Raw genomic sequence first — 25,212 nt, forward strand, 5'->3', positions numbered from 1 at the left:
CCCCGGGTCGGCAGAGGGGGGACCGTGATGGCTCGGAAGAGTGGGGTAATTGGCTGGATACAATTGGCAAGAAAAAAGGGGGGGGAGGAGAAAAGAGAAAGTCTATTTGGACATGTGACGCCGGTGGTATTTTGATAGTGGGCTCGTATGTTAAAAGGCTGCATGTTTGGCACAGTCTCGTTTTAATATTTTTTTTATCCACTTTTTAACTCATTAGGTTTAGAAAAAAGCACATTATTTGCTACTCAAATACAACTTAAAACATTTTTCTTTTCCTTCTTGCTTTATTCGACACTTAACAAATTCAAAATAAGTCAATATAACAACAGTTAAGTTGAATTATTTGGTTACATGCTTTTGTTTTTTCCAGTTCCATCCGATAGTCATTCAGATTTAAAAGCAGTGACAACTTGAAAAATAAAAATACAACATGAACACACAAATAGCTTAGCGCTCTGTAGTCCACCGCAAAAACGGACAATATACACACAAAAATAGAGTAGATAATTATGCCTCTATTTCAGATTGATTACTGTATATTTTTAAATCACTATACAGACACTTGGGTGTTTTTAGTGGTAAATTGGGTTATATTTCTGTCTTTGTATTATTTACGTCAAAGCCAAAGGATTGGCGGAAAACGCAAACACACACACACACACACACACACACACACACACACACACCCTAGTGACCATGCTGGCATTCTCAGTGGGAGGGACTCACTGCAAATGACATGACACCTTTTCCAGGGCTGATGTGGGGAAAAAACGTGAAAAGGACACACACAGACTCACAAAATGCGCATATATATCCACACCCAAACACCCAACACACGGACGTACACGCACATACAATCTCTCTCACTCCCTCACTCTCCCTCTCCCTCTCTCTGTGCACACATACACCAGTATGCAATTATACATAGTGACAAATACAAAGGGAAACACACACACACACACACACTAACATACGAGAAACACGCACACACGCACAGGACACACACGTCATAAAAGGACCACAACGAGGCACGACGGGACTCGGCAGAGCGGCGTGGAATGTTCAGCTCATTGACTTTTGATTCTCCAGCTTCCGGTACCCCATCACTTCCCAGCATCCTCCTGCAACACACACAGCACAGAAGGAAGGAGGCATTGAAGCGCTCGTTTTGCAAACCGTCTCTCGTTTAAACCCCCGAGTCACCTTGGATCAAAGTTATCTTGCGCCCTTCAAAAAATCACCAAGTGTTTGTTTTATCTTATTTAAATGGTCTTTGCTCCAGCTGCTGTGATTTTTAGAGATGCAGTATTCTTGGTCTAATGAAAGGGCAGAAAGCAGGTTTCACCTTCGATGAAATGGTGAAAGCGCCACAGACGTTCCTGTTTGCATGCAAATCTGGCAAAGCTCTGGCCAATTTTACGATATTTTTTTTTTCTTTACATGAAATCAAATCTCAAATCTGCATTTAGAATACCAGCAGGAGCAAACCCAGGGACTGAGGGACTTCAGTACAATGCTGGTTTCCCCTTAGCCATCACACAAGGATTTTTTTTTTTGATTTTCCCGCTTTTTCTCCCAAGTTGTATCCGGCCAATTACCCCACTCTTCCGAGCCGTCCCGGTCCCTGCTCCACCCCCTCTGCCTATCCGGGGAGGGCTGCAGACTACCACATGCCTCCTCCGACACACGTGGAGTCGCCAGCTGCGTCTTTTCACCTGACAGTGAGGAGTTTCACCAGGGGGACGTAGCACGTGGGAGGATCGCGCTATTTCCCCCAACCAACCAGAGGAGGCGCTAGTGCAGCGACCAGGACACGTACCCACATCCGGCTTCCCACCTGTAGACACGGCCAATTGTGTCTATAGGGACGCCCGAGCAAGCTGGAGGTAACACGGGGATTCGAACCGGCGATCCCCGTGTTGGTAGGCAACGGAATAGACCGCCGCGCCACCCGGACGCCCCCACACAAGGATTTTGATGCCATGGCTCTCAAAGAGCTGGATTCAGCTATCTGACGTCATTTGTAAACTTTCATTGTAGTCATTCCTGGTTGAACTCGCATCACTTGGTATGATGCCGCATAACTGGGGGACGGTTTTTAACGCAACCGGTAGTTAACGGGGCTCACCTCTGTGGTGGCAACACTGTCGACGTCAGCAGGCGACTCCACCACGTCCTGTGGTGTTGATGCATCTTCATCCTGAAAGCACACAACAACAACAATAACACAGCGGGAGGGGGAAAAACAATCAGTTACCTGATTATACAACCAAATATGATGCAGCTATATAACCTATCAGGGCATATTGTGTGTCTGATGGCCAAATCACACAAGATATTGTTCTAAAAAAAATGTATCATGGGTATAAAAGAAGCTGCATATTTGAAAAATCCTTGCAAAAACTCCTAAATAATAACAGCATAAAAAACATTTTGATGCAAACAGCACACAGAATATACCCTTCTTTGTGTTCTTTTAAAGTGTCGATTGATAATCAATTCCTAATAATCATCAGCATCAAGGATTAACAACGAGCATAGCGGTGTATATGAGTGACAGGGGGCGCTATAGAGATGAGGCAGGAGGCGTTAATGAGCAGGCTGACTCCATCTCTCCTGGATGACTTGATGAAACCATGCCATCGGGGTGACCTTGGTTAATGGGGAACAGGTGACAGAGCAGTTGTGTATTAATGTGCTTGTCTGTGTGTGTGTGTGTGTGTGTGTGTCTGTGTGTGTGTCTGTGTCTGTGTGGTGCAAACCCCAGAGCGGTTAACGCACTCTTTCCTCCTCTTTCATTTCAAACCACCCATCGTGCATCCACCTGCTCACTAAGCAAGATAGTGTGCTTGCGTGCACATGTTCATGCATGCAACACACACACACACACATGCTAAAATGTGAGTCATAGTTGCATTAAATTAATCAAGTGTTCAAAACTGAAATATCGCCGTGAGAAATCATCCATTCACACATCACCTCCAACGACTGCAGCAACGTGTAAGCCCACGACGAGACACGCGGTTCTTATCGCCTGCAACACACATGGCTATACCCAGGTTTAACATGTGTGAGCGGGGCAAATGATAACTAAACACTCTGACTCGGAGAGATATGAGGGCGTCTCCGGGAACACTGGCCTCCAATCATCCTAGAACAAACATGTTTGTCCGTTTGGACACCTTCTATCGTTTCTCCATCGTTCATCTTTTCTCCACTTTGCCATCCTCTGTGTGCTTTCTTACAATCACATAGCCCTCCGCTAACCACCCCTTCATCCCCCCCCTCTCTCTCTCCCTCTCTCTCTCTCCTCTTCCATTCTCTCTCTATTTTCTTTCTCCTCTCTCCCCTTCTCACGCGCTTTTCTTTATCTCCTCTTTCTCTTCTTCTCTCTCTCCTCTCTCCCCTCTTCTCTCTCTCTCTCCTTTCTCTCTCTTCTCTCGCTCTCTCCTTTCTCTCTCTTCTCTTCGCTTCTCTTTTTTTCTTCTCTTCTCTCTCTTTCTTTGTCCCTCTCTCTGACTGTTTTTCTGCTGATCTTCTCTCATGGTCCAGGTTGTTAGCGGCTGATTGGCCAATGAAATGGGATGAAAGAGATTTATCAAACGACTAACTCTCACCGCCTGGTGTGTGTGTGTGTGTGTGTGTGTGTGTGTGTGTGTGTGTGTGTGTGGGTGAGGTTCAAAAGACAAATCTTTGATGGGCTCTCTCCACCTGACTTCAATTTTAAATGTGATCAATATTAATAGCATTCAATAGCTGAGCTGGCTGAGAAGACCAGTTCAATTAAAGCAATCTGCTGTCTGTCTGAATGTCCGTCTGTGTCCTTCCAGGCTCCGTGTCTTTCAGCCATACAGATACCTCATGTCTGTTTGGCTGGCAGCCTATTTCTCAGTCAGTTCATCCATCCACCGACTAACCAACCGACCATCCATCCTATTCATCAAACCTTCCCCCTGCTCTTTTTGTCTGCCTCAATCTGTTTTTATCTGTCCATCTACTCGTCTGTCTCTTCTTCCTGATAATCTGTCCTGCTGCTGTTCTTCCTCATGAGACTAATTCAATACCAGGTGTATCTTCCTCATTGTTTTGCTCCCTGGGCCATAGAGCACGATTAGCCACTACAGCTTCCTAACAAAACCAGAACCGGCACAGAGGATAAAACATGTTGATTCAATAATCAAACCATAGCGGCAGAGGAAAATAAAATAGACTGCTTCAGCGGAAGAACATCATGAAAACATTTTTTCCGACGTCAGCGAAAGAAGAAAAAGTACATGATTTCTTTGGTGTCTCCATTTTCCATAGTGCAGTTTTCACTAATCACAGCCAGTTAGACATCCAAGAAGGTTGAATCACTTCCCCTGGATACAACGTTTATCGAACGATACACAGTATCCGTCAATAAACGTTGTATCCAGATGATTAAACCTTCAGATGATATTCAGATGAGCCGATTCAACCTTCTTTGATTTTCTTACCTGGATTATTGAGCATGCATCAAGACAGCCAGTTAGACAGTTGAGGTTGTGTGTGTTTGTGTGCGCGTGTGTGCGTGTGTGTGTGTGTGTGCTAAGTCTCTAGGTGTTGCAATTATTGTTCTGGATTCCCAAGTGTTTTTTCCACTAATTGAGGGATAACAGAACTAATATCACAACAAATAGTCGTGCAGAAGACAAACTGCGCTCCTCACCGAGGGAAGCATTTTGTTGGCTTATCACTCCCTACAGCTCACAGGGATGTTACGAGAAACACGATGATTACGGCCTGTTTTAGTCATCTGCGCAGAATATTGTCCCATTATACAGACTATTTATCTGCACACGGACCAATGGAAGCACAGGGCAGATGCCAATAGGGATTGCTTTTTTTTGTTTGTTTCCTGCAGCTCTGCAGATCCATTTCTAATGGGTGGAAGGTCAGGCCCTTTCTGCTGTTGTGTGCTGGACTAATGAGATTCCTCTAGTTTCACTGATGCGCTGATAGCGCCTACATTGAGTAATGAAAGATGTCTTGTGAGAAAGGCACAGATGGAGTTGTTACGTAATTTAAATGTACATTCAACCGAATGTGTAACACGGAGGTAGAATCTCATTAAAAGAAGATGGTAGGCACGCCATCACATAAACGTTTTTTTGTTAGAGTCAAAAGACATTTGAAAATAATTTACTGAAGGTTTTTGTTAGTGCCTATAGGACGGATTCATGGCTTAAAATAATCTCTAGGCTGTACAGGGGACTTCAGGAGATGAAGATAGCAAGCACCACCTACATAGAACAAAAACGGGGAAGGGAAACTAACAGCTCCGCTCCAGAGGAAGTTTGGACAAAATATATTATGAATCTCAATGGGGGATAACAAGCTCAACCTCATGGAGAGTGTCTGGCTGTAAGAGTCTTAGTAGATATTTTATCACACCTGTTCAAACATCTCATCTCATCTCATCTCATCTCACTACTCAGGCTCTTCCAGTCGCTGGAGAAACTGTAGCGCCCAGGAAGCCAACCACTACCACTTGTTTTGGGCCTGCCCAAGAGTACATACCTTTTGGCATAAGATTTATATAGAATTAGTGACTATATTTGGGACAAAACATTACTTTTAATTGGGATGAACTCCTCTTTGGTCTCTTACATGCAACACCCACAAACATTAATACAAGTTACTTATTTGGAATATTGAGTATTGGGTGTAGCTGCTAGAAAAGCAATCACAGAGAAATGGCTTAAGCCAGACATCCCATCTATAGAGGACAGGTTATGATCTCATTTACGAGATTTTTGTGATGGAAATAATCACCTTCCTCATGAGGCTTCAGGAAACTAAATTTGAGGAAATTTGGAAGAAATAGAAATTGTATATTTGCCCAAAACGTCCTTCTTTTGTTTAAATTTGTGTATGTAAGTATGTTTTTTTGTACCTTTCTTTCCTTTATTTCTTCCTCTGTTATCTCAAATGAAAAACACCCCATGTTCTATTTTTGTGTTCTGTAATTACTCTGCAAAAAGCAGAAAAGGTGGATCACTTTGTAAAAGTATCCAACTAAAGATGATTACATAAAATGCTGTTAATATGTGACTCAAAATAAAGGAAAAATGTAAAATAAATAAATAAAGGTGGACTATACTATGATGAAAGAACCAAAATGGTCATTCAACTTTGATTTGACAAAAAACAAGTTGGAAACGCACACAGGTTTTAAAAAATTAATTAAGCCATATTTTAAAAAGAGCTTGAGAGAAAGGGGAGGATACAGAAACAACAAGCAAAAAGAGCAAAACGCAAAACGAAAGAACAGAAGCGACGGGGGAAAAGGGAAGAATAATGAGTTTCCCTCGTTAGCTCAGGTTACCACAGCAAACATTTTGCCATGGTTAACTCACATCTCGGCCTTTGAACACGCTGACGCCATCTAGACACACAACTAATGCAAGAGCTGACGAACCACATCAGCCTGGTATCAGCAACAAGCAGCAGCAGATATGGCAGAGCAGGCGGTAGAGGATTCGCAAGGCCAGAGGACCATCTAGAGGACCATCTAGAGGACCATCTAGAGGACCGTGGTGAAGAGCTGCAGCTGGCAGGTGCTCTCATAGAGGTACTATGTGTTGTACTGGAGACTGCTTCAGCCATTCTGGTTGTGTATGTGTGTGTTTTCATTTGTCTACATACATGAGGACCAAATGTCCACAAAAGGATCGTAGAATCACACACTTCCTGTCTAGCAGAGACAGTTTTATTTATTTGGTTCCCACAAGGAAAGGGATGTTTCTGAGCTAGGATTAAGGTTCATTTTAGGGTTATGGGTTAGGGAAATCGGATTTTGACTGATATAAGTCATGTGTGCTTGTGTTTGTGTGTGTGTGTGTGTGTGTGTGTGAGTGTGTGTTTGGAATGTGTCATCAAATATTGCAAAAGCAATAAAAAACGTATACCAGGGAATGTCTTACATTTTTGGCAGGATCTTTCTTGACCAGTCCAGTTGCAGCGACAATACTGCCCGCCCCCTCAACTGTCTTCTGGGCCACAGCAGTGACTCCAGTGACCATGGCCCCGCCCACATGAGACACTCCAGACACCGTTTTACCTGCTACTATAGACAGAAAGGGGAAGGGGAGTAGAGGGGAGGAGAAGAGAGGACATTTCAGGCATTTATTTATTATTTTTTTTGAATTTTCCCTCTTTTTCTCCCCAATTGTACTTGGCCAACTACCCCACTGTTCCGAGCCGCTCCGGTCGCTGCTCCACCCCCACTGCTGATCCGGGCAGGGCTGCAGACTACGCTTCCTCCGATACACGTGGAGTCGCCAGCCGCCTCTTTTCGCCTGACAGTGAGGAGTTTCGCCAGAGGGACGTAGCGCGTGGGAGGATCACGCTCTTCCCCCCAGTTCCCTCTGAGCACCCTTCGTGTTTGGCATGCAAATGAATTTGAAGGCTATGTGTTATTGTAGTACTATTCATCGTGCCTCAGTTGTTCTGGGCTGCAGCATCTTCTCTGGCCATCTGGACCTTGAGAAGGAGGATTAGCACATCACGCATCAAAGTGTTGGGTATGACTCAATGTCCAGCTGAGCCGAATGATATCCTCGTGCACCTTCCTGTTGACTAATGTAAACATTTAAGCATATATATTTTAGCTGATGCTTATACAAACCCAGCCCACTACAATATCTTACATACAAATTCTCCCTTACTCAGTCTTCATGATTTAAGGCACACGCACACTAAATGAACTTGACATAATATGAATTGTGGGTGATGATATGATAGCTATTTAGCATTCTATGATGCCTGTTGGTGAAATTTTCTTTGAGAATGTTGATGGAGAAGTATAGAGAAGGCCAGAAGGAGTTACATTGTGTCTTTATGGATTTAGAGAAAGCATACAACAGGGTGCTGAGAAAGGAGGTGTGGTATTGTATGAGGAAGTCAGGAGTTGCAGAGAAGTATGTAGGAGTGGTGCAGAATATGTATAAGGACAGGGTGACAGTGGTGAGTTGCGCAGCTGGAATAACAGATGAGTTCAAGGTGGAGGTGGGATTACATCAAGGATCGGCACTGAGCCCTTTCTTGTTTGCAATGGTGATGGACAGGTTGACGGATGAGATCAGACAGGAGTCTTCGTGGACTACGATGTTTGCAGGAGACATTGTGATCTGTAGTGAGAGTAGGGCGCAGGTGGAGGAGAGCCTGGAGAGGTGGCGATATACACTGGAGAGAAGAGGAATGAAAGTCAGTAGGGAATGGAATACCTATGTATGAATGAGAGGGAGGACAGTGGAATGGTGAGGACGCAAGGAGTAGATGTGATGAAGGCATATGAGTTTAAATACTTGGGGTCAACTGTTCAAAGTAACAGAGAGGGTGGAAGAAAGGTGAAGAAGAGAGTGCAGGCAGGGTGGAGTGGGTGGAGAACAGTGTCTGTAGTGATTTATGACAGAGGGGTACCGGAAAGAGTTAAAGGGAAGGCTTACAAGATGGTAGTGAGACCAGCTATGTTGTAAAAATGGTTGTGAGACCAGCTATGTTATATGGTTTGGAGACAGTGGCACTGACGAGCAGACAGGAGGCAGAGCTGGAGGTGGCAGAGTTGAATCTATTGTGATTTTCATTGGAAGTGACGAAGAAGGACAGGATTAGGAACGAGTATATTAGAGTGACAGCTCAGGTTGGACGGTTTGGAGACAAAGCAAGAGAGGCAAGATTGAGATGGTTTGGACATGTGCGGAGGAGAGATGCTGGGTATATTGGGAGGAGGATGCTGAATATGGAGCTTCCAGGGAAGAGGAAAAGAGGAAGGCCAAAGAGGAGGTTTATGGATGTGGTGAGGGAGGAAATGCAGATGGCTGGTGTGACAGAGCAAGATGCAGAGGACAGGAAACGAATGATCCGCTGTGGCGACCCCTAACAGGAGGAGTAGTAGTAGTAGTAATAGTCGTAGTAGTAGTAGTAGATGCCTGTTGGTAAGACTTGCTGACTCATTTGGGAAAAGTGGCTGCTAAATAGAGTAAATGTAAATGCATATACAACGTGGTATGTATGTTACTGCTTCCTCAAACAACAATACATTCAACTCCCCTGATGCCTTTCTCATTGAACACCTAACCTCCTCTGATTCCTCTGCTGTGATGGGTGAGAAAGAGGTAATCCCAGAGGAGGCCTGTCCTACTCATCCCTGACATTGAGAAGAGGAACTAGGGAGAACAATAAGAAGGCAAACTGTTCATTCAAGTGAGCTAACCTTTTTTTTTAACCGACCACTTTGAAGAGTTTAAATATAGCTTATTTTACAAAAACACACAATGTAAATACTCCATAGGCTATACGCAATTCATCTTTTAAAACTTTAATCGTACAACAGCGAAAGAGTTTGAATGCAAGTGCAGTAGCATCGTGGCATTATTTACATTATGCCACCAAAAGAGGGTACAGTTTTGCTAAAATATAGTTGAAAACTATATTTAATAGCAAGACAAAATTCACCCCAAAACGTTTGGCAGCACTGTGTTTTTTCATCAGACATCTATGAGATTTAAAGAAAGCACTGTCGATTTCAGATTTTGCCTCCTCTGTTTTGCTTAAAGCTGCAGCGGAGTAAATATGGATTTCTAAGACAAGCCACTGACACGCTCATTTGTCACACCCTTCCTGAGCAATGTGACAAGGGTGCACATGTTTGATCTACTACGACTCTACCCTATATTCTGCAGTGTTCAATATCTGCCTGTAAAATAAAAGAGGCATTTCTAGTTGCTGAAAATACTTATAGCCATCTGGGCCACGCGGTTAGTGGGTGGTGAAACCAATGAGCAAACAGGTACAACTGGTTAGCTGGAGGCGTCTCGCAAGCTAGCTAAACAAGCTGAGCTACACAATTTGGCTAAGTCACTTAAAGTGGAATCATATCCCGTAAACATGGGTGGGTCAAGGGAGAAAAGGGTTTTGAATACAATAAAGCCTTGCCTGAAAGCTTCAATGTGCATACCGGTAGGCCAAGTCCGAACGGTTCGAATTTGTAGTTCTCAAACAGAAGTGTGTACAGTGTGAATTTTTTTCTGCACTGTGTATCAATATCTTACAATTGCTTACAAAATTGATAGTTTTAAAAAAAATTATAGCCAATTTTGAAATAAGTAAATAGATCAGAGAGGAAATTCTTCTAATCCATCCTCTAATCCAATAATTTGTAGAATTCCTGAATTAACCAGGGGCAACACAATGGCCCAGTGGTTAGCACTGTTGCCTCACAACAAGAAGGTCCTAGGTTCGAAACCCAGGGTTGTACAACCTTGGGGGTCATCCTAGGTTGTCCTCTGTGTGGAGTTCGCATGTTCTCCCCGTGTCTGCGTGGGTTTCCTCCAGGTGCCCCGGTTTCCTCCCACAGTCCAAAGACATGTAGGTCAGGTGATTCGGCCGTACTAAATTGTCCCTAGGTGTGAATGTGTGTATGTGTGTGCTTGTCGGCTCTGTCTAGGATGTTTCTCCGCCTTCCACCCAATGACTGCTCGGATAGGTTCCAGCATCCCGCGACCCTAATTAGGATAAGTGGCTTGGATAATGGATGGATGGACATAATGTGGAAAGTGAATGCACAATCTCAAAAGGGAACATTTTATTTCAGAAGTTCATCGGTTTTCCCCTTGAAATAGCTGCCAACATTTGCTTATTCAGTGTTTGTCATTGAAATAGAATCAACATATTAAAGCTGAAATACTGTATTTAAAACACAGGTCACCTACAATAAAACTAACCATAGTACCGACCTTATAGTACTTTTATTTTGATAAACGAGGTGACTGCATGCAGTCTTGATGGGATTTCCATGTGGATAAGAAACAGGCAACAGGTATGCTTTGTATTGTTTTAAACCACAATAGTTGGTTTATGTTGTAGCAAACTCGGGGAGGCAGCCGGGAACCGCCGCAGCCAGAATGCGAACTCGGATCTCCCGCACCATGGGCGACAACGTTAACCAGTCGACTAAAGGCTCCAACCCGTTAGCCAAGGGCTTGCGAGTCTATTGATCCGTCCACGTTACAATCCCTTGTTTTTCTCCCGCGTGGCTTGTAGGCCTGTACGTTCACTGACTGTAGTGGGGGAATGTAACGTGCAATGCATCTTAGAATGCTTCAGTTATTTATTTATTATTATATTCTTTTAACTTATATGTGTTTTTGCCCTTCGCCTCATTCTCGTGTGAGTCTGCATGCAGGGTGACAGTGTGCATCTGTTGCCCATGTACTGATGTGTCTATTGTCTCTGACATAATGCTGATTGCCACTTGTCTGTGAGATTGTGTATGGTCTGGGTAGATTTTAAAAACTGAATTGCCCTTTTGGGATAAATAAAGATGTGTGAATCAGAATCTGAAAAGGTACACACTAAGAAAAACAAGTACCAGTGTGTACCTAAATGGGTACAAATGCTTGTCACTGGGGCAGTAGCTTTCTGAAATACAATAATATACTCATGTAAGGACACTTCATTGTCTTTTAAGCACCTTTGTTACCTTTCAGCTTATGGAAAGATACATATCTGATCCTTCAAAGCACAATATTGCACCTCTGTTGCTGTAATGTACCTATGAGCACAGAAGTGTACCTCTTTTGTACCTCAATTTCTGAGAGTGTAGCCTAGTTTTAAGGCATTTCACATTGATTTAGAAAATGATTTTTTTTCCTTACCAGTTGTGACTCCGTCCTTTGTTTTCGTCCCTGCAGTGAAACACAGTGGCGATAATGACATGCTCGTTAGTGAAACCGTCAAGTAAATCAGATACCATTTTCATTTGGCTGCAATAACATGACATTTTTTTTCCATTTGGATACCGGATGGCATTAATCTCCCATTATACAGGTTTTAAATGGTTAAACTTATATAACTCAACAATTTCTTTTTCTTTTTTTAATATTCTTCAATAAATTGACATATTTCCTATTTCTGCATTTTCAGGTGACAGATTGAAGCACATCTTATTCCCGTCACCTACCGACAAAGATAACCCCATCTTTCGTCATCTCAGCCGCTCCAGTCACTCCCTGCTTGGTTTTCTCCGCCGCTGCCACGACCCCATCCTTGGCTTTAGAGAAACCCTTCATCAACGTGTCCATGGTCTCTTGATTGGCTCCCAAATTACACACACGCACACACAAACGCACGCACACACACACGCGCGCGCGCACAGCTGCGATGACAAAGAAGCACAAAGGGGGTCTGAAACACTTTAATAAGCCATTAATGTGAACGCGCGGCAGGCAGGATAACGCACAAGGCTCGCCACCGCCCCACATGCGAACCAGCGAAGATTGGCGTCTAAATATGTATAATGTGCACCAACATTTCCCTTGGGGAACGGTATCACCCCCCCCCCACACACACACACACACACACCACCACCACCACCTGTAGGAATAGGCTTTCGGCTGATAAACATTTGTCTCAACGAATTCTTAATATAGATAGGCTACATCTATGGTCGACCAATTATTTACTTTAATAAGAAAGAAAAGTATTTATTCATCCCCATTGTTATATGTTGAAGACCCTTTAATAACCCAAAAAATACACGAATAACCACATATAAAAAGCGTCAAACCTTTGTTCCACGCACCTGTTCGCTGCAACTTCCTTGCGGAGGACGAGACTTCCGGGATGACGGCGGGGAATCCTAAAGAGCAGGAAAAACAGCTTCTTGTCTCCCAACTACGACTCGTGTGCCCGGTCCTGACTCCACAGGTTTAATACGAGCCTCCCACGCGCTGATGCGCGAGGGGAGGCTGGTCGGGAGCGCGCACGTAAATCGCGCGAGTCTGATGCCTAGCTCGAAAAGAGATAAACCGTCCTCACACGCACACGCGCACACGCGCGCAGAGCATGGCTCGTCTGCAGCGCACGGATAGGGCCAGGTTAAATGGGGGAAAACAGGTACGCCCCAACGGCGGTGTTCCCAAATCCATTTTGATACAGGTTCGTGAAAACTTTGTAAAAAGTGTGAACAGTGAGGAGAGGGTTCAATTTCTATTTATTTGTTAGATGCACAGCGATACAGCGTGGCAGGCATTACATACGCATCAGTTCAAACCAAAACAAAACAAAAAACTGAAGAATATGACACAATTCTGCCCTTAGTGTGTGCGTTTGTTGTGCGTGGGTGTCAAAAAAGGGAAAATACGTTGTCCACCACACATGCCAAAAAGAAGAAATTGAAATTAAGTCAATTTAAAGGGGATGGGAAGCGCTACGTCACAGTCACACTCTGACCCAAGACTAGAATCAGAGGCAAAGAGGATTACAATGTGATGCTGGGGGGATTCCACTCTCTGGAACGATCAACACAGATAGCACAAAACGAATAAAACTTAATCAAAGGTATTTTTAACAGTTTAAAAAGTAATGAAATCAAACAGGGCAACATATCGAAACCAGCACGTGACAATGAGGAGAAATCAAACAGAAGAATCTGAAATATTTGGAGCTGCAAACGGTAAAATATAAGATACTGATTAATACTACTAAAGTCAGTGTAAAGTGTCTCGGATACAACCAAGTATAGCAACGGTCGTGCCCAAGGTGAAACTCTTTTTTGGGGGGGTGTTCCCCCCTCTTTTTCTCCTCAATTGTATCCGGCCAATTACCCCACTCTTCCGAGCTGTTCCGGTCGCTGCCCCCACCCCAGACTACCACATGCTTCCTCCCATACATGTGGAGTCGCCAGCCGCTTCTTTCCACCTGACAGTGAAGGGTTTCACCAGGGGGACGTGGCGCGTGGGAGGATCATGCTATTCCCCCCAATTCCCCCTCCAACCCCGACCGACCAGAGGAGGCGCTAGTGCAGTGACCAAGACACACACCCACATCCGGCTTCCCACCCGCAGACACGGCCAATTCTGTCTGTAGGGACGACCGACCAAGCCGGGGATAACATGGGGATTCGAACCGGCGATCCCCATGTTGGTAGGCAACGCAATAGACTGCTTCGCTACCCGGACGCCCCTAAGGTGAAACTATACACAGCAGTAGTGTACATGTTGGACAATACGGGGTTGGGCAAAATAATGACCTCTAGTTGCGCATGAGAGTTTCAGTACAGCAAGACGCTATAGCAAGGGGGCGTTTCCACCATCTTACTACAGCAGTGGTCTTATTATCCCCAATAGCAAACTGTTATTGGTTGGAGGGAACACAGTGTATCGCAGTAATAACAACCAAAACACGGAGCTTTTCTTCCAAACAAATTGGTTAATTTGTAGCAAATAAATAAGGCAGCGCAGGTAAAATGAGAAAGGTAAAGTAACTGTAGCATTCAAATGGCGGCTTTGCCACGGTGCTGATTTATTGATTAAAAAAAGCCTGCTCTGCAATGCAGAATTTCCATGGTATCAGCAAATAATAGAAACAACACTTTAAGGCATTTACACCAGTAGCCTTGGATGATATATGACCGGCTATAGCATCATGTGACAAAGTACGCATCTCACCACTGTATTTTTGTTTATTTTATTTAACTTTTATTTAACGAGGACAGTCCCACTGAGATTAATAATCTCTTTTCAAAGGAAGACCTGGCCAAGACATGCAGCAGCATAATCAAAAACATGCATTTACAGACAGAAAACCCCAAAAGGAGACGGAAAAAAAAGCAAGCATAGAGAACTTACATTTCAAAACAGAAATTTATAGGAGTCAGTTGCATACCCAGGTAAATTAAAGACATTAACATCCCAAGGAATGTGCTTCTAATTTTTCCATTTTGGAAATAAAAGCATTTAACCAGATTAATTTGTCGAGTTTCAAATCATTCTGCAATGTAATCCATGCTGAGGGTGCAGAATACAAAAACGCCCCTTTTCCAGTTTCCATAGGGACAGAGAGCATGAAGAAGTCCTGGGAACGCTAAAAGTACTGTCTGGCACGTTTCTGTGTGATAAAGACACAGGCAGAGTGGGCGCAGACCAAGTATTGCCTTGTATATAAAGGTGTACCAATGTAAGAGTCTACGGATGGCCAGAGCAGGTCAATCCCACTTCTGACACCAATGCAGTGACATCTGGGGGGCAGTCGCGGGACCGCCACAGCCGGGGCGCGAACCCGTGTCTCCCACACCGCAAGCGACAATGTTAACCAGTCGACTAAAGCAGTGGTTCTCAACCTTTTTGGGGTCCTGGACCCCCTGCGTATTTTTGATCTACCCTGAGGACCCCTCCACCTGATCTTGGGGGAGGGGGGTTGCAATTTGATAGAAACAGTAGAAACTGCATTTTAAATTGCATTATAGCATTTATTCACTCTTTGGGGCAAAAATAAGAGCTTTCAGTTGTAACTTAGATATAGTTAACAAAACAGAATTTTTTATGCAGTAACTTTCAGATATATGTAACAAAACAGAATATGTATTCAGTAACTTTCAGATATATGTAACAACATAATTTTTGTGCAGTAACTTTTAACAATGCAAACGGGAGCGAGATCTCTTATTAAAATACAATAAATTACACTTGTGAAACAGATGTAATTAGAGAAAAAATTCATGTTACCCTTTATAGTTTAGGTAGATAAAGGTCTCAGTCACATTTGAGTAAAATAATGCTATTTCTATAAATGTCATAGGATCTGTTTTTAAAGATATTTTATTTTCACGGACCCCTTGCAATTACACCACGGACCACTAGGGGTCCGCGGACCCCCGGTTGAGAAACACTGGACTAAAGGGTCCGACCCGTTAGCCAAGGGTTACCAAGCCTATTCATCCGTGATCGTTACATCATAATTCACAGTGGTGAGTCAGAGCTTTACAGTTTGTAATGAACCCCAAGGAAGTATGGTAAGCTGGGTCAACCCTAAGAAGACACTGAGCAGACGCATGCATATGTAAAATATCACCATAGTCCAACACGGGTAGAAGCAAGTGGCGGCACCAAGTTGCTTTTTTTACAACCCCTAATCAGAGAAAGTTGGGATGGTTTGTTAAGTTGGACTCTTCATCAATATTGTCAAACAATTACATCTTTTAGAACAGACGACTTATTCTATTCGGCTCCAGAAAGAACTGGGAGAAAACGATGGGAAAGCTGGTGTATTTATTTAGCCAATGAGAAGGATAGCTCATAGTTACTGTTAAGTATACCGTATATGAGACGTTTTACTTGATCGTCACATGACCTCACGTTTTTTTCTGCTCTTTTTTTCTGTTTGTTGTCTGTTCTTTTTCTTGTTCCTGTAAAGTACTCAGAAATAAAACTGCTGGCAAAACACGATTCGGTTTTTTTTATCACCCCTAAACAGACGTCCAAACAAACCGGCACTCAGCTGAGCTGTTGGAGGGAATGTGGAAAAATCATGGTTGACCATGCTCGTGTTTTTTTTGGTCGTGCCCCTCCATTCAGACTTTTTGGAAGGAAGTATCAGTTATCATCTCAAAAACCCTGGGTTTTAGCATTAGTGCTACATTCTCATCCTTGTATATTGGACACATCCCTGACGGACTGAAGATATTGCTGGCAGCAAGTAAAAAGGCCATTATAAAGCAATGGCTTCAGAAAAATAGTCCTACTATTGGATATTGTCAAACAATTACATATTTTAGAACAGATGATTTATACTATTGGGCTCCAAAAAGAACTGGGAGAAAAAAAATGGTGTATTTATTTAGTCAATGAGAAGGATAGTTCATAGTTATTGTAAGTATACTGTATGAGACATTTTACTTTCGTGGTTTCTTGATCGTCCCATGACCTCACGTTTTTGCTGTTGTTTTTCCCCCCTCTGTTTGTTGTCTGTTTTTTATTGTTCCTGTAAAACACTCAGAAATAAAAAGTAAAAAAAAAACAAAAAAAACAAACAAACTGAAAACAGTGATCTTTGACCTTTATTACATTGAAAACAATACAACAGTACATTATTTGATCCGAGGTTCAACAATTGGTCAGAGCCTCCTTTCCAGCACCATAGTAGACTTTCCCAGGGAGGCTGGGCAAAGTGATGCCCCGATAATTGGAGCACACCCTCCGGTCCCGCTTTTTAAATATGGGAACCACCACCCCAGTTTGCCACTCCACCTGTACTGTTCCCGGCCTCCATGTTACACCAAAGAGGTGTGTCAGCCAAGACAGCCCACCAATGTACAGAGCCTTCAGCATCTCAGGGTGAATCTCATCCACACCCAGCGCCTTGCCACTGAGGAGCTTCTTAACTACCCCAGAGACCTCTGCCAGGGATATGGGTGGGGGTTCCCCCGAGTCTTCGGACTCTACCTCCTGCACTGAGGACGTGTCAGCAGAGTTCAGGAGCTCCTCAAAGTCTTCTTTCCACCGCCCGACAACATCCCCAGCCCGTCTCTTTCAATAGAAGCGTCTGCTAAATGGAATTGTAAATTGTAAGTTGAACCAAGAAGTAGCTCAGCAATGCAAGTGGCCATTGATGATATTGGACATTTTGGGTAACAACTTTTAACGTGTACTTTTGTCTTCACTTTCATATACGTGGTTTAGATAACTGGGTTAAAATTTGATTTGTGAAATGTGTCTGATGCTCGTGTTCTGTTGCCCCATAAGACGCAGTTGTAAAGTTGTCCAAAAGCTCCACAATGAAGCCAGCGAGTAAAGTGATATCATAACTGATATGCATGATGGCAAAAGCTGTGAAAATGAGAAACAAGTCATTAAAAAAATGAACTATCCTTTAACCAAAGGAATTGAATCGAGGGCAACTCCAGTTGCACTAACCATGACCTGGATGAATGAGAACATTCACAGGCAAACTATTCTTTAAGCGTTAAACGATCTATTCAAGAGTTAGATACTTCTGCCTGGGCTGATCTTCCTCCTCCTGCTCATCTTCCTCCTCTCTTCCCTCTGTTCCCTCAGAGTTCAAGCCAAGTGATTCATCATCCTCTTGCAGCTGTTGCCTTAGTAACGCCACCATCTCCCGGTGCTTTTTAGATTTTTCATGGTTCTTCATGCTGTGGATATATAGAGGGTAAAGAATAAAGTGAAAGACAAATGAAAAGAAATAGAGAAAGGAGGCCTAATATAAAGGAGGGGATTAAATATGAGCTGTTGGATGGGTGAACAGAAGTTGTTTGTATAGGTACAGACTGTCCATACTTGCCTGAACAATGAAACCAGACTAAATGGAAACAAGCTGTGATAGTGTTTGCTTGGATTGGATAAAATAAACAAGAAATAATAATCTAATATCCAACTCATGTAACAGACTGACAGTCTCGTACCTCCCTGGTTCCAAACTCCTGGTGCCCTGCTTCCCCATATGCATTACAAGCATATCAAATGTATCCAAATTAAACTATTTGTTTAACCGTCATGTGCCTGACATTAGAAAAAACAAAAACAAAACAAATCTCTGAACAAGGTCATTAGCAAGGTGGGCATTTTGTGCAAAATGTAAAGCGTCTCACAGAAAACAAGTGCAACATATGGACAGACAAGTTAAAAGGTGTCGTTTCAAAAGGAACACATCAGATTTACACGTTAAAAACTGCAAATTCTCTAGACTTAGGGGAGGAGATTAATTTCTAGTCTTTCCTGTTACTTGACGTGCACTGATATTTGTAGCTGGTACCTTATCCGTTCATAATTTTTACTTTGGACGATAGCTTTTTGCCAAATTTAGTAACGATACACGGTAATGCATATTGTGTAATGTTTTTTTTTCAATTCTCTAATGAGAATATGCAACATAAGCCAATACCATGATGCAGGGATGTTTTTGCATCTGTAATTAAAAGTGCCCTGATATCCTGATAAAATGTACAATATTTCCCAGACTACAAGTTACACCAGAGTGTAATTCACACTCAGCAAAAAACACGTTGTTGCAAGGGGGGATATATATACACACACACACACACATATATATATATATATATAGGTCGCTTCGGTGTATAAGTCGAATTTATGTGGTGGTACAGTATAGAGCCCTGCATGAGAATGTTTAATTAAACCCAATCCCGCCCGCACCCGTAATGTTTTTGTCCACCGCACCCACAAATATTTTGACCATTCTCGCCCACACAATATGGTTCCATTGGTTCTATGTCATATGTGCTCCACCCTCTAATGGGCTTCGCTATTGGTTTACCCCTTCAAGGTTTATCCCTTATTTTCTTGGATCGCCACCTTGCCGTGGTGGAGAAGCTTGCGTGTACCAATGATCCCAAAAGCTATGCTGTCCGGAGCTTGGCTGCTGGTAGGGTCACCCAAGGCAGATAGGTCAAGGGGGAGGTTCCAGAAGAAGCGCGATCCAATGAAGACCTCAGTAGCGGAACTGGCGGAAGATGTCTCCAGGTCACAATGGCAGTGAAGACAGATGAAGGCTGCAACCACGGGTGTCCCCAACCGTCTTGGTTCTCCATGCTATTGGACTCTGGCCATCCCCTGCCAATAACCACGTGGTGGCCACAGGTGCATCAGCCACCCCACGTAAAAAAACTGTCATGAACAGGTGTCCTGCCAGGATCGACCTCTAAGCCCATCTGAGGACCAAGAGGAATCAAGAGGGAGGACGGTCAATCTCCATCATATCAGCCAGCTCTCTCCCTTTATCAGTTATAGTGCCAACATTCAAAGTTCCTCCTCTCTTGCTGCCTCTGGACATGCCCTCCTCCTCTCCTTCTCCTCCATCCAACAGTAGCATAGTTTCCACTGGTACCCTGCTGGCCAACAGTACTGGGCCTCAACTGATCCGGTATGGAAATCTGATTTATGATCTGCATATTTGGTCTGGCAAAGGTTTACACCAGAAGCCCTTCCTGACACAACCCTCCCCATCTATCTGGGCTTGGGACTGGCACTAAGAAATGCACTGGCTTGTGCATCCTCTGTGGCTGGGTTCCACTTAGAAATGTTTTACAAACATTTGATATTTGTTTTTATTTATTTAGAATGTTTTTATCTTTACTCTTATTTGGTCTTATTCTAATTTCTGCCATGGCTGATTGTATTACTTTGTAAGCACTTGGTAACATTGTTTTAGAAAAACACTATATAAATACAAGTTGTTGTTGTTGTTGTTGTTGTTGTTGTTCTATGCCACTTTTCAGGGATGTCAGCTGTGTCAAGCAACCTGCAGGCTCAAAAGTATGGTACAAGGCCCTCAGGTTGGGCAATGCTAGACCGGTGGACCTCTTATTGAGGTGCAGTATGGTACGAGGCCCTCAGGTGGGGCAGTACTCAACCGTTGGACTGCTGCTGTGTGGGATGTTGTCTTGGTTGGTGTCTGACTAGTGTCAGTCAGGCCCAGCTCGGAGTACATTCATCCCTAACAGCCTTGGCCTTAGGTGTAAACCAATAGCGAAACCTGTTAAGAGGGCAGAGCATGTACGACATAGAAATAGTAGTTACCCTGGATGTAACTCCAGTTTTATGAGTATGTGCGTAGCCCTCTAACTTCTGGCCCAGGTGGCCTTAGTCTGTGTTGCTGACTTCAAGAGACAAGCTGCGGTGATGCTGGGGTTTATAGGTGGACGGGCGCTGTGTGGCTCATACCACCTGATTGAGTGGTGATGGAAAAAAAAAACTGTCTCCGGTGCCAGGGCAGTGCCACGAAGGGGTAAACCAATAGCAAAGCTCATTAGAGAGCCACGCACGTACTCATAGAACTGGAGTTACATCTAGGGTAACTACTATGTTTGTGTCTTCTCCCGTTCCGCAGGGAAAACACGTAATTTTACTGTGTAGTATTAATATAAAGAGATGCCTACCTGTTGGTAATAACATAGCGTTCTAGTGCATAATTACATTCCTACTAGTGCAATAACTACAGTTATTCTAGTTATTCCAGTGCAATAAGTACACCTATTATAGGGCAAAATTACATTGTTTATTAATTTTACTTATTATTTTAGAACATGCGTTGTTGGCTGTGGTTGGTTGTTTTGCTAAGGATGTTTTATTTTGTTTCATTTCCCTGTGTCTTTTAACGCACTGATCCGCACTGTATTCTGTACAATGACAATAAAGGCTTTCTACTCTATTCTATTCTATTTTATTCTATGTCAACAAAGCCTTTCCCGGCGATGAAGTCATATGGCCGCAAAGTGCGACACATTTCCCGGTAGTATATCGTTTAGTATGTGCAGGAAGAAGTGTTTATCTTTGAAGGAAAGCTTACTTGGACCGGGGAGCACGGATCAAGTATGTAGCCTCCACTCAAAGGTGCCAGATTTGTGCCCGTTGTAGATCAATACTTTTGCACATTTGTCGCAACTAACAAAGTCCAGTTTGTTTCCAACCTTGTCAGTAAAAACTGAGATTTTTTGTTCGAAAAGTCAGACTTGCCTTGTTTTTCCTTTGTACTGTAATGGCCTGCGTTAATCTTCTTAACTTCATTTGTTGACTCCATCCTTCTGGTTAGCACTAGCTAAATCCCGGATCTCGCATCCCGCTCGCAGCAGAGTTAAAACCACCAGCTCCCGCGAGATTTGCTTCCCGCGGGATCCCAATCCCAATGCAACCCTCTAGTACAATATTTTCAATTGAGTCACAAGATTAAACACTGTTATCCAATGGCCTTAGCTGGAATGCAGTGTATTCACCCAACAAAATTACTAAGTCACTTTTGAATATAAGACACAACCAGACAAGTGAAAAAACAGCAACTTAAAGTCGGGGAAATACGGTAGATCTGTATGGGATTACTGCAATCCAGCCAGCTTTGCAGTTTACAATAGCAGCTAGGTGCTCTGTGTACGTAGTTACTCATGCTTTGTGTGATTTCAAAGATTTGTCACATGCATGTCAGCATAAGTCATCATAACAATCCATTAGCTCATCTCCATTGGGCTACACTGAGGGAGGGAGGGAGGGGGAACTGGGGGGAATAGTCTCTGGCTCCAGTTAGATGTCTCGTGTTCTTGATATTGTGTCAAAGATGTCAGTCCATAGTAGTTGGTCTTTGTGACAGAGAACAAGGCTGGGTGACAGGTTGGCTTCTGATGGACTGCATCTCCCTCACAAAAAAAGTAGTTCATTCAAGTGCGCTATTAGTATTGTAGCGAATTTGGGGGGCAGTCCGGGAACCGCCACAGCCGGGACGCGAAACCGTGTCTCCCACTCCGCATGCGACAACATTAACCAGTCGACTAAAGGGTCCGACTGGTTAGCCAAGGGCTAACGTGTCTACTTATCCATGCACGTTACAGTATACTTATTTTGAACTAAAATCAGTGAGTATACTTTCAGTTTACTTTTTAAGTACTTATCAGAGATATATTGAACAAAATTATACTTAAGTATACTTACAAGTATACTACTAGTACATATACTTGAACTTTACTTGAACTTGAGCTTTACTTGAAGTTTACTTAAGTTTACTTAAAAAAATAAACTACAAGTATACTGGTTTTTCAAGGCTCAGCGTTTTCGTTTTTTTTTCGGTTTTCAAAGCCACCCAGCATGCCGAATTTCGCCAGAAGAGGGCACTGTTACATAACCTCACACAAACAGGAACATCTTTTGGATCCGTGGAAACATAAAATTCGACTTAAAACCAGTTTAAACCGACCTGCTCCTTTGAAAAAATCTGGGTATTTTTCGGTGAAAATCGGTGAAAACCGAAAACGCTGAGCCTTGTATTTTTTGTAAGAGCTGTCACATGTGAGGTGAGATGTACGGTAATATTTTGTGTAAATTTACATTAGATGATTTATTGTGACGCAGTAGTTTAAACCGGACAAGACATTGTCTTCTATTATTTGAGCAGGTTCACATGTATTAGAGAATGTTGTCCCCTATATCCTGAATGATTTACCTCCCTGTTTCTTCCCCCCATTCATTTATTTACTGTCTGGCGAGGGTAGGCTGACTGACAGCAATATGAGAGAGGATATGAGGTTCTCTTCATGTGGTGACATTTTTAGACATCAGTCTGATGAAGCTGTGAGTCTCTGTCTCATATCCAGGTGGTTTGCAGTCTTAACATGGATGCTTTCATATAGGGCGATATGATGTTCAAAAGCATGGAAATATTCATTTGAGAAAAACGACTAATGTATTTCAAAAAATATATATGTTTTAAACCAATGGTCAATGTGTACTTTGTCTCACTTTTTGCTTCTCCCTCTTACAGCTGACCATCACAGTGTGTACTGTATGACAGACCCATTTCCATCACCACTACTATTCGCCGTGTATGCAGGCGGGAAGCCGGATGTAGGTATGTGTCTCGATCGCTGCACTAGCGCCCCCTCTGGTCGGTCGGGGCGCCTGTTCGGGGGGGAGGGGGAACTGGGGGGAATATCGTCCCACGCGCTATGTCCCCCTGGCGAATAGCGTGGGAGGATCACGCTATTCCCCCCACTCCCCCCCCCCAACAGGCGCCCCGACCGACCAGAGGAGGCGCTAGTGTAGCGATCGGGACACATACCCACATCCGGCTTCCCACTCGCAGACACGGCAATTGTGTCTGTGGGAACGCCCGACCAAGCCGGAGGTAACACGGGGATTCGAATCATTGATCGCCATGTTGCTAGGCAACGGAATAGACTGCTACGCTACCCGGACGCCTTATAAATGTTTTTTTAAGAGGTGAAATGTTTATAAATGCCCTTTTTTATATTCCACTGACATTATTTCTATTCGTCCAATTATGTATTAATTTTGTTTTGTTATCATGCTTAATTAGTGTTCCCACCTCCCTCTTCTGCAGTTTATACATTTGTGAATTAGTTAAATTAAACAACCAAATAATACATCATTCTTCAGTGCCGGTTGAAACTTTCTCATGTCCACATCTAATGCATCACTTCCCCTGCTGTCGAGACCCACAGTACAAACCCCCACTCTGGTCCCACTTGCCTGGACACCGTCCATGCTTTGAATCATCTGACACTTGGGTTGGGGGGGTGGACGATCAAATTTAAAACTGGGTGCAACAGCAAGGGATGAACATGTACTAAATTTTTCTGACTAATTTTACATCTTTTCTGATAGAATATATTGAATAGAATGTATTTGATAGAATATATTGATTGCAGAGTCAGTCTATTCCTGTCAAGAAGCAACACGATTACCTCCTGAGTTTCTGAATCTGATTTATTCTATAAGGGACCATCAGTGATTTTCTTATGAATCATGTCTTTATGTTACTAGATTGTATACAATATTAAAGGGCAGTCTGCTCGCGGCAGAAGCGCACAACAGAAGTGCAGGGACTTTATCCTTCTTAGGGACTGTAGCAAAAAAGAAAGCAACTATTGAATAAAATGCACATAAAATCTTATCAAGTGTTTGTCAGGGGCCATGTGGGAGGAGGTTTGTGGTCTGCTCAGACTGTACCCGAGCTGTTAGGCCTTCATAGCAAGTATTATGTTTGATCAAAGTCTAATAAACAGTTTCTCCCCCTAGCCGTCAGGACTCTGAATCCCTCCTTATAGCCCCCTCCTCACACACCATTGGCATTAACACCACCATTCACCTAATTGTTATGCGTGATATGTTTATTTCTGCTATTGTGTAACCGCATTGTTCGTGATAATATGTGGCGTGTCTGTTGTTGTCCATGTATGTATTGTGCTGCGGAGTTCAATGTGTACCAAAAATCAAATTCCTGGCCTTGGTCGCGTGGCTAATAAAACAATCTAATCTAATCTAATACCAAACATCACCATGAGCATCGCTGCAGTGGCAGCATTCATATCCTGGTTATGGGAAGCTTCTGAAGGGAGAAGGGAGAAGGAAATGCAGCAAGGAACAGGGCAATCCCGGAGGCAACCATGTTGCAGCATGCAAGGTAATGTAACTGAGGAGAAGATTCAACTTTCGCCAGGACCATGACCCTGAACACGAAGGGAAAACCACACAGGTGTCAGTTAGAGTCAAAATGATCAATGTACTGGAATGGCAAGGCCAGAGCCCAGACCTCAGTCCATCCATCCATTCATTATCCAAACAGCTTATCCTGCTCAGGGTCGCGGGGGTGCTGGAGCCTATCCAGGCAGTCATTGGGCGGCAGGCGGGGAGACACCCTGGACAGGCTACCAGTACCCCCCCCCCCCACACACACACACACACACACATTCAAACCTAGGGACAATCTAGTGCTGCCGATTCACCTGACCGACATGTCTTTGGACTGTGGGAGGAAACCAGAGCACCCAGAGGAAACCCACGCAGACACGAAGAGAACACGCAAACTCCACACAGAGGACGACCCGGGACAACCCCCAAGGTTGGACTACCCTGGGGTTAGAACCCAGGACCT

At 43.5% G+C, this 25,212-nt stretch overlaps 1 protein-coding gene across 2 annotated transcripts; it reads right to left on the reverse strand.

The window, feature by feature from the left end:
- Positions 1-275: 275 nt before the first annotated feature.
- Positions 276-12,764, reverse strand: LOC130121998 (alpha-synuclein-like). Of its 2 annotated transcripts, none has more exons than XM_056291006.1 (6): positions 12,608-12,764; positions 11,987-12,181; positions 11,682-11,711; positions 6,948-7,090; positions 2,129-2,200; positions 276-1,121 (listed from the first exon to the last, which is right to left on the reverse strand). In XM_056291006.1, the coding sequence occupies exons 2-6, from the start codon at positions 12,105-12,107 to the stop codon at positions 1,104-1,106; spliced, it is 384 nt and encodes a 127-aa protein (XP_056146981.1). In that variant the 5' UTR covers positions 12,108-12,181; positions 12,608-12,764; the 3' UTR covers positions 276-1,103. The 2 variants fall into 2 exon arrangements, with proteins under 2 accessions (XP_056146981.1, XP_056146982.1); XM_056291007.1 differs by having other exon boundaries at positions 12,593-12,764.
- Between the last annotated feature and the right edge of the window lie 12,448 nt (positions 12,765-25,212).

The sequence above is a fragment of the Lampris incognitus genome, chromosome 12 (genome assembly GCF_029633865.1).
Source record: "Lampris incognitus isolate fLamInc1 chromosome 12, fLamInc1.hap2, whole genome shotgun sequence".
In the NCBI taxonomy this organism is placed as follows: Eukaryota; Metazoa; Chordata; class Actinopteri; order Lampriformes; family Lampridae; genus Lampris; species Lampris incognitus.

What these genes read in the sequence shown, in the direction of transcription:
- LOC130121998 (XM_056291006.1), bottom strand. Translation starts at nt 12,107, where the DNA reads ATGGACACGTTGATGAAGGGTTTCTCTAAAGCCAAGGATGGGGTCGTG. An exon ending in AGATGGGGTTATCTTTGTCG is followed by an intron (nt 11,712 to 11,986) that starts GTAGGTGACGGG and finishes GTTTCACTGCAG; the next exon opens with GGACGAAAACAAAGGACGGA. An exon ending in AAAGGACGGAGTCACAACTG is followed by an intron (nt 7,091 to 11,681) that starts GTAAGGAAAAAA and finishes TTCTGTCTATAG; the next exon opens with TAGCAGGTAAAACGGTGTCT.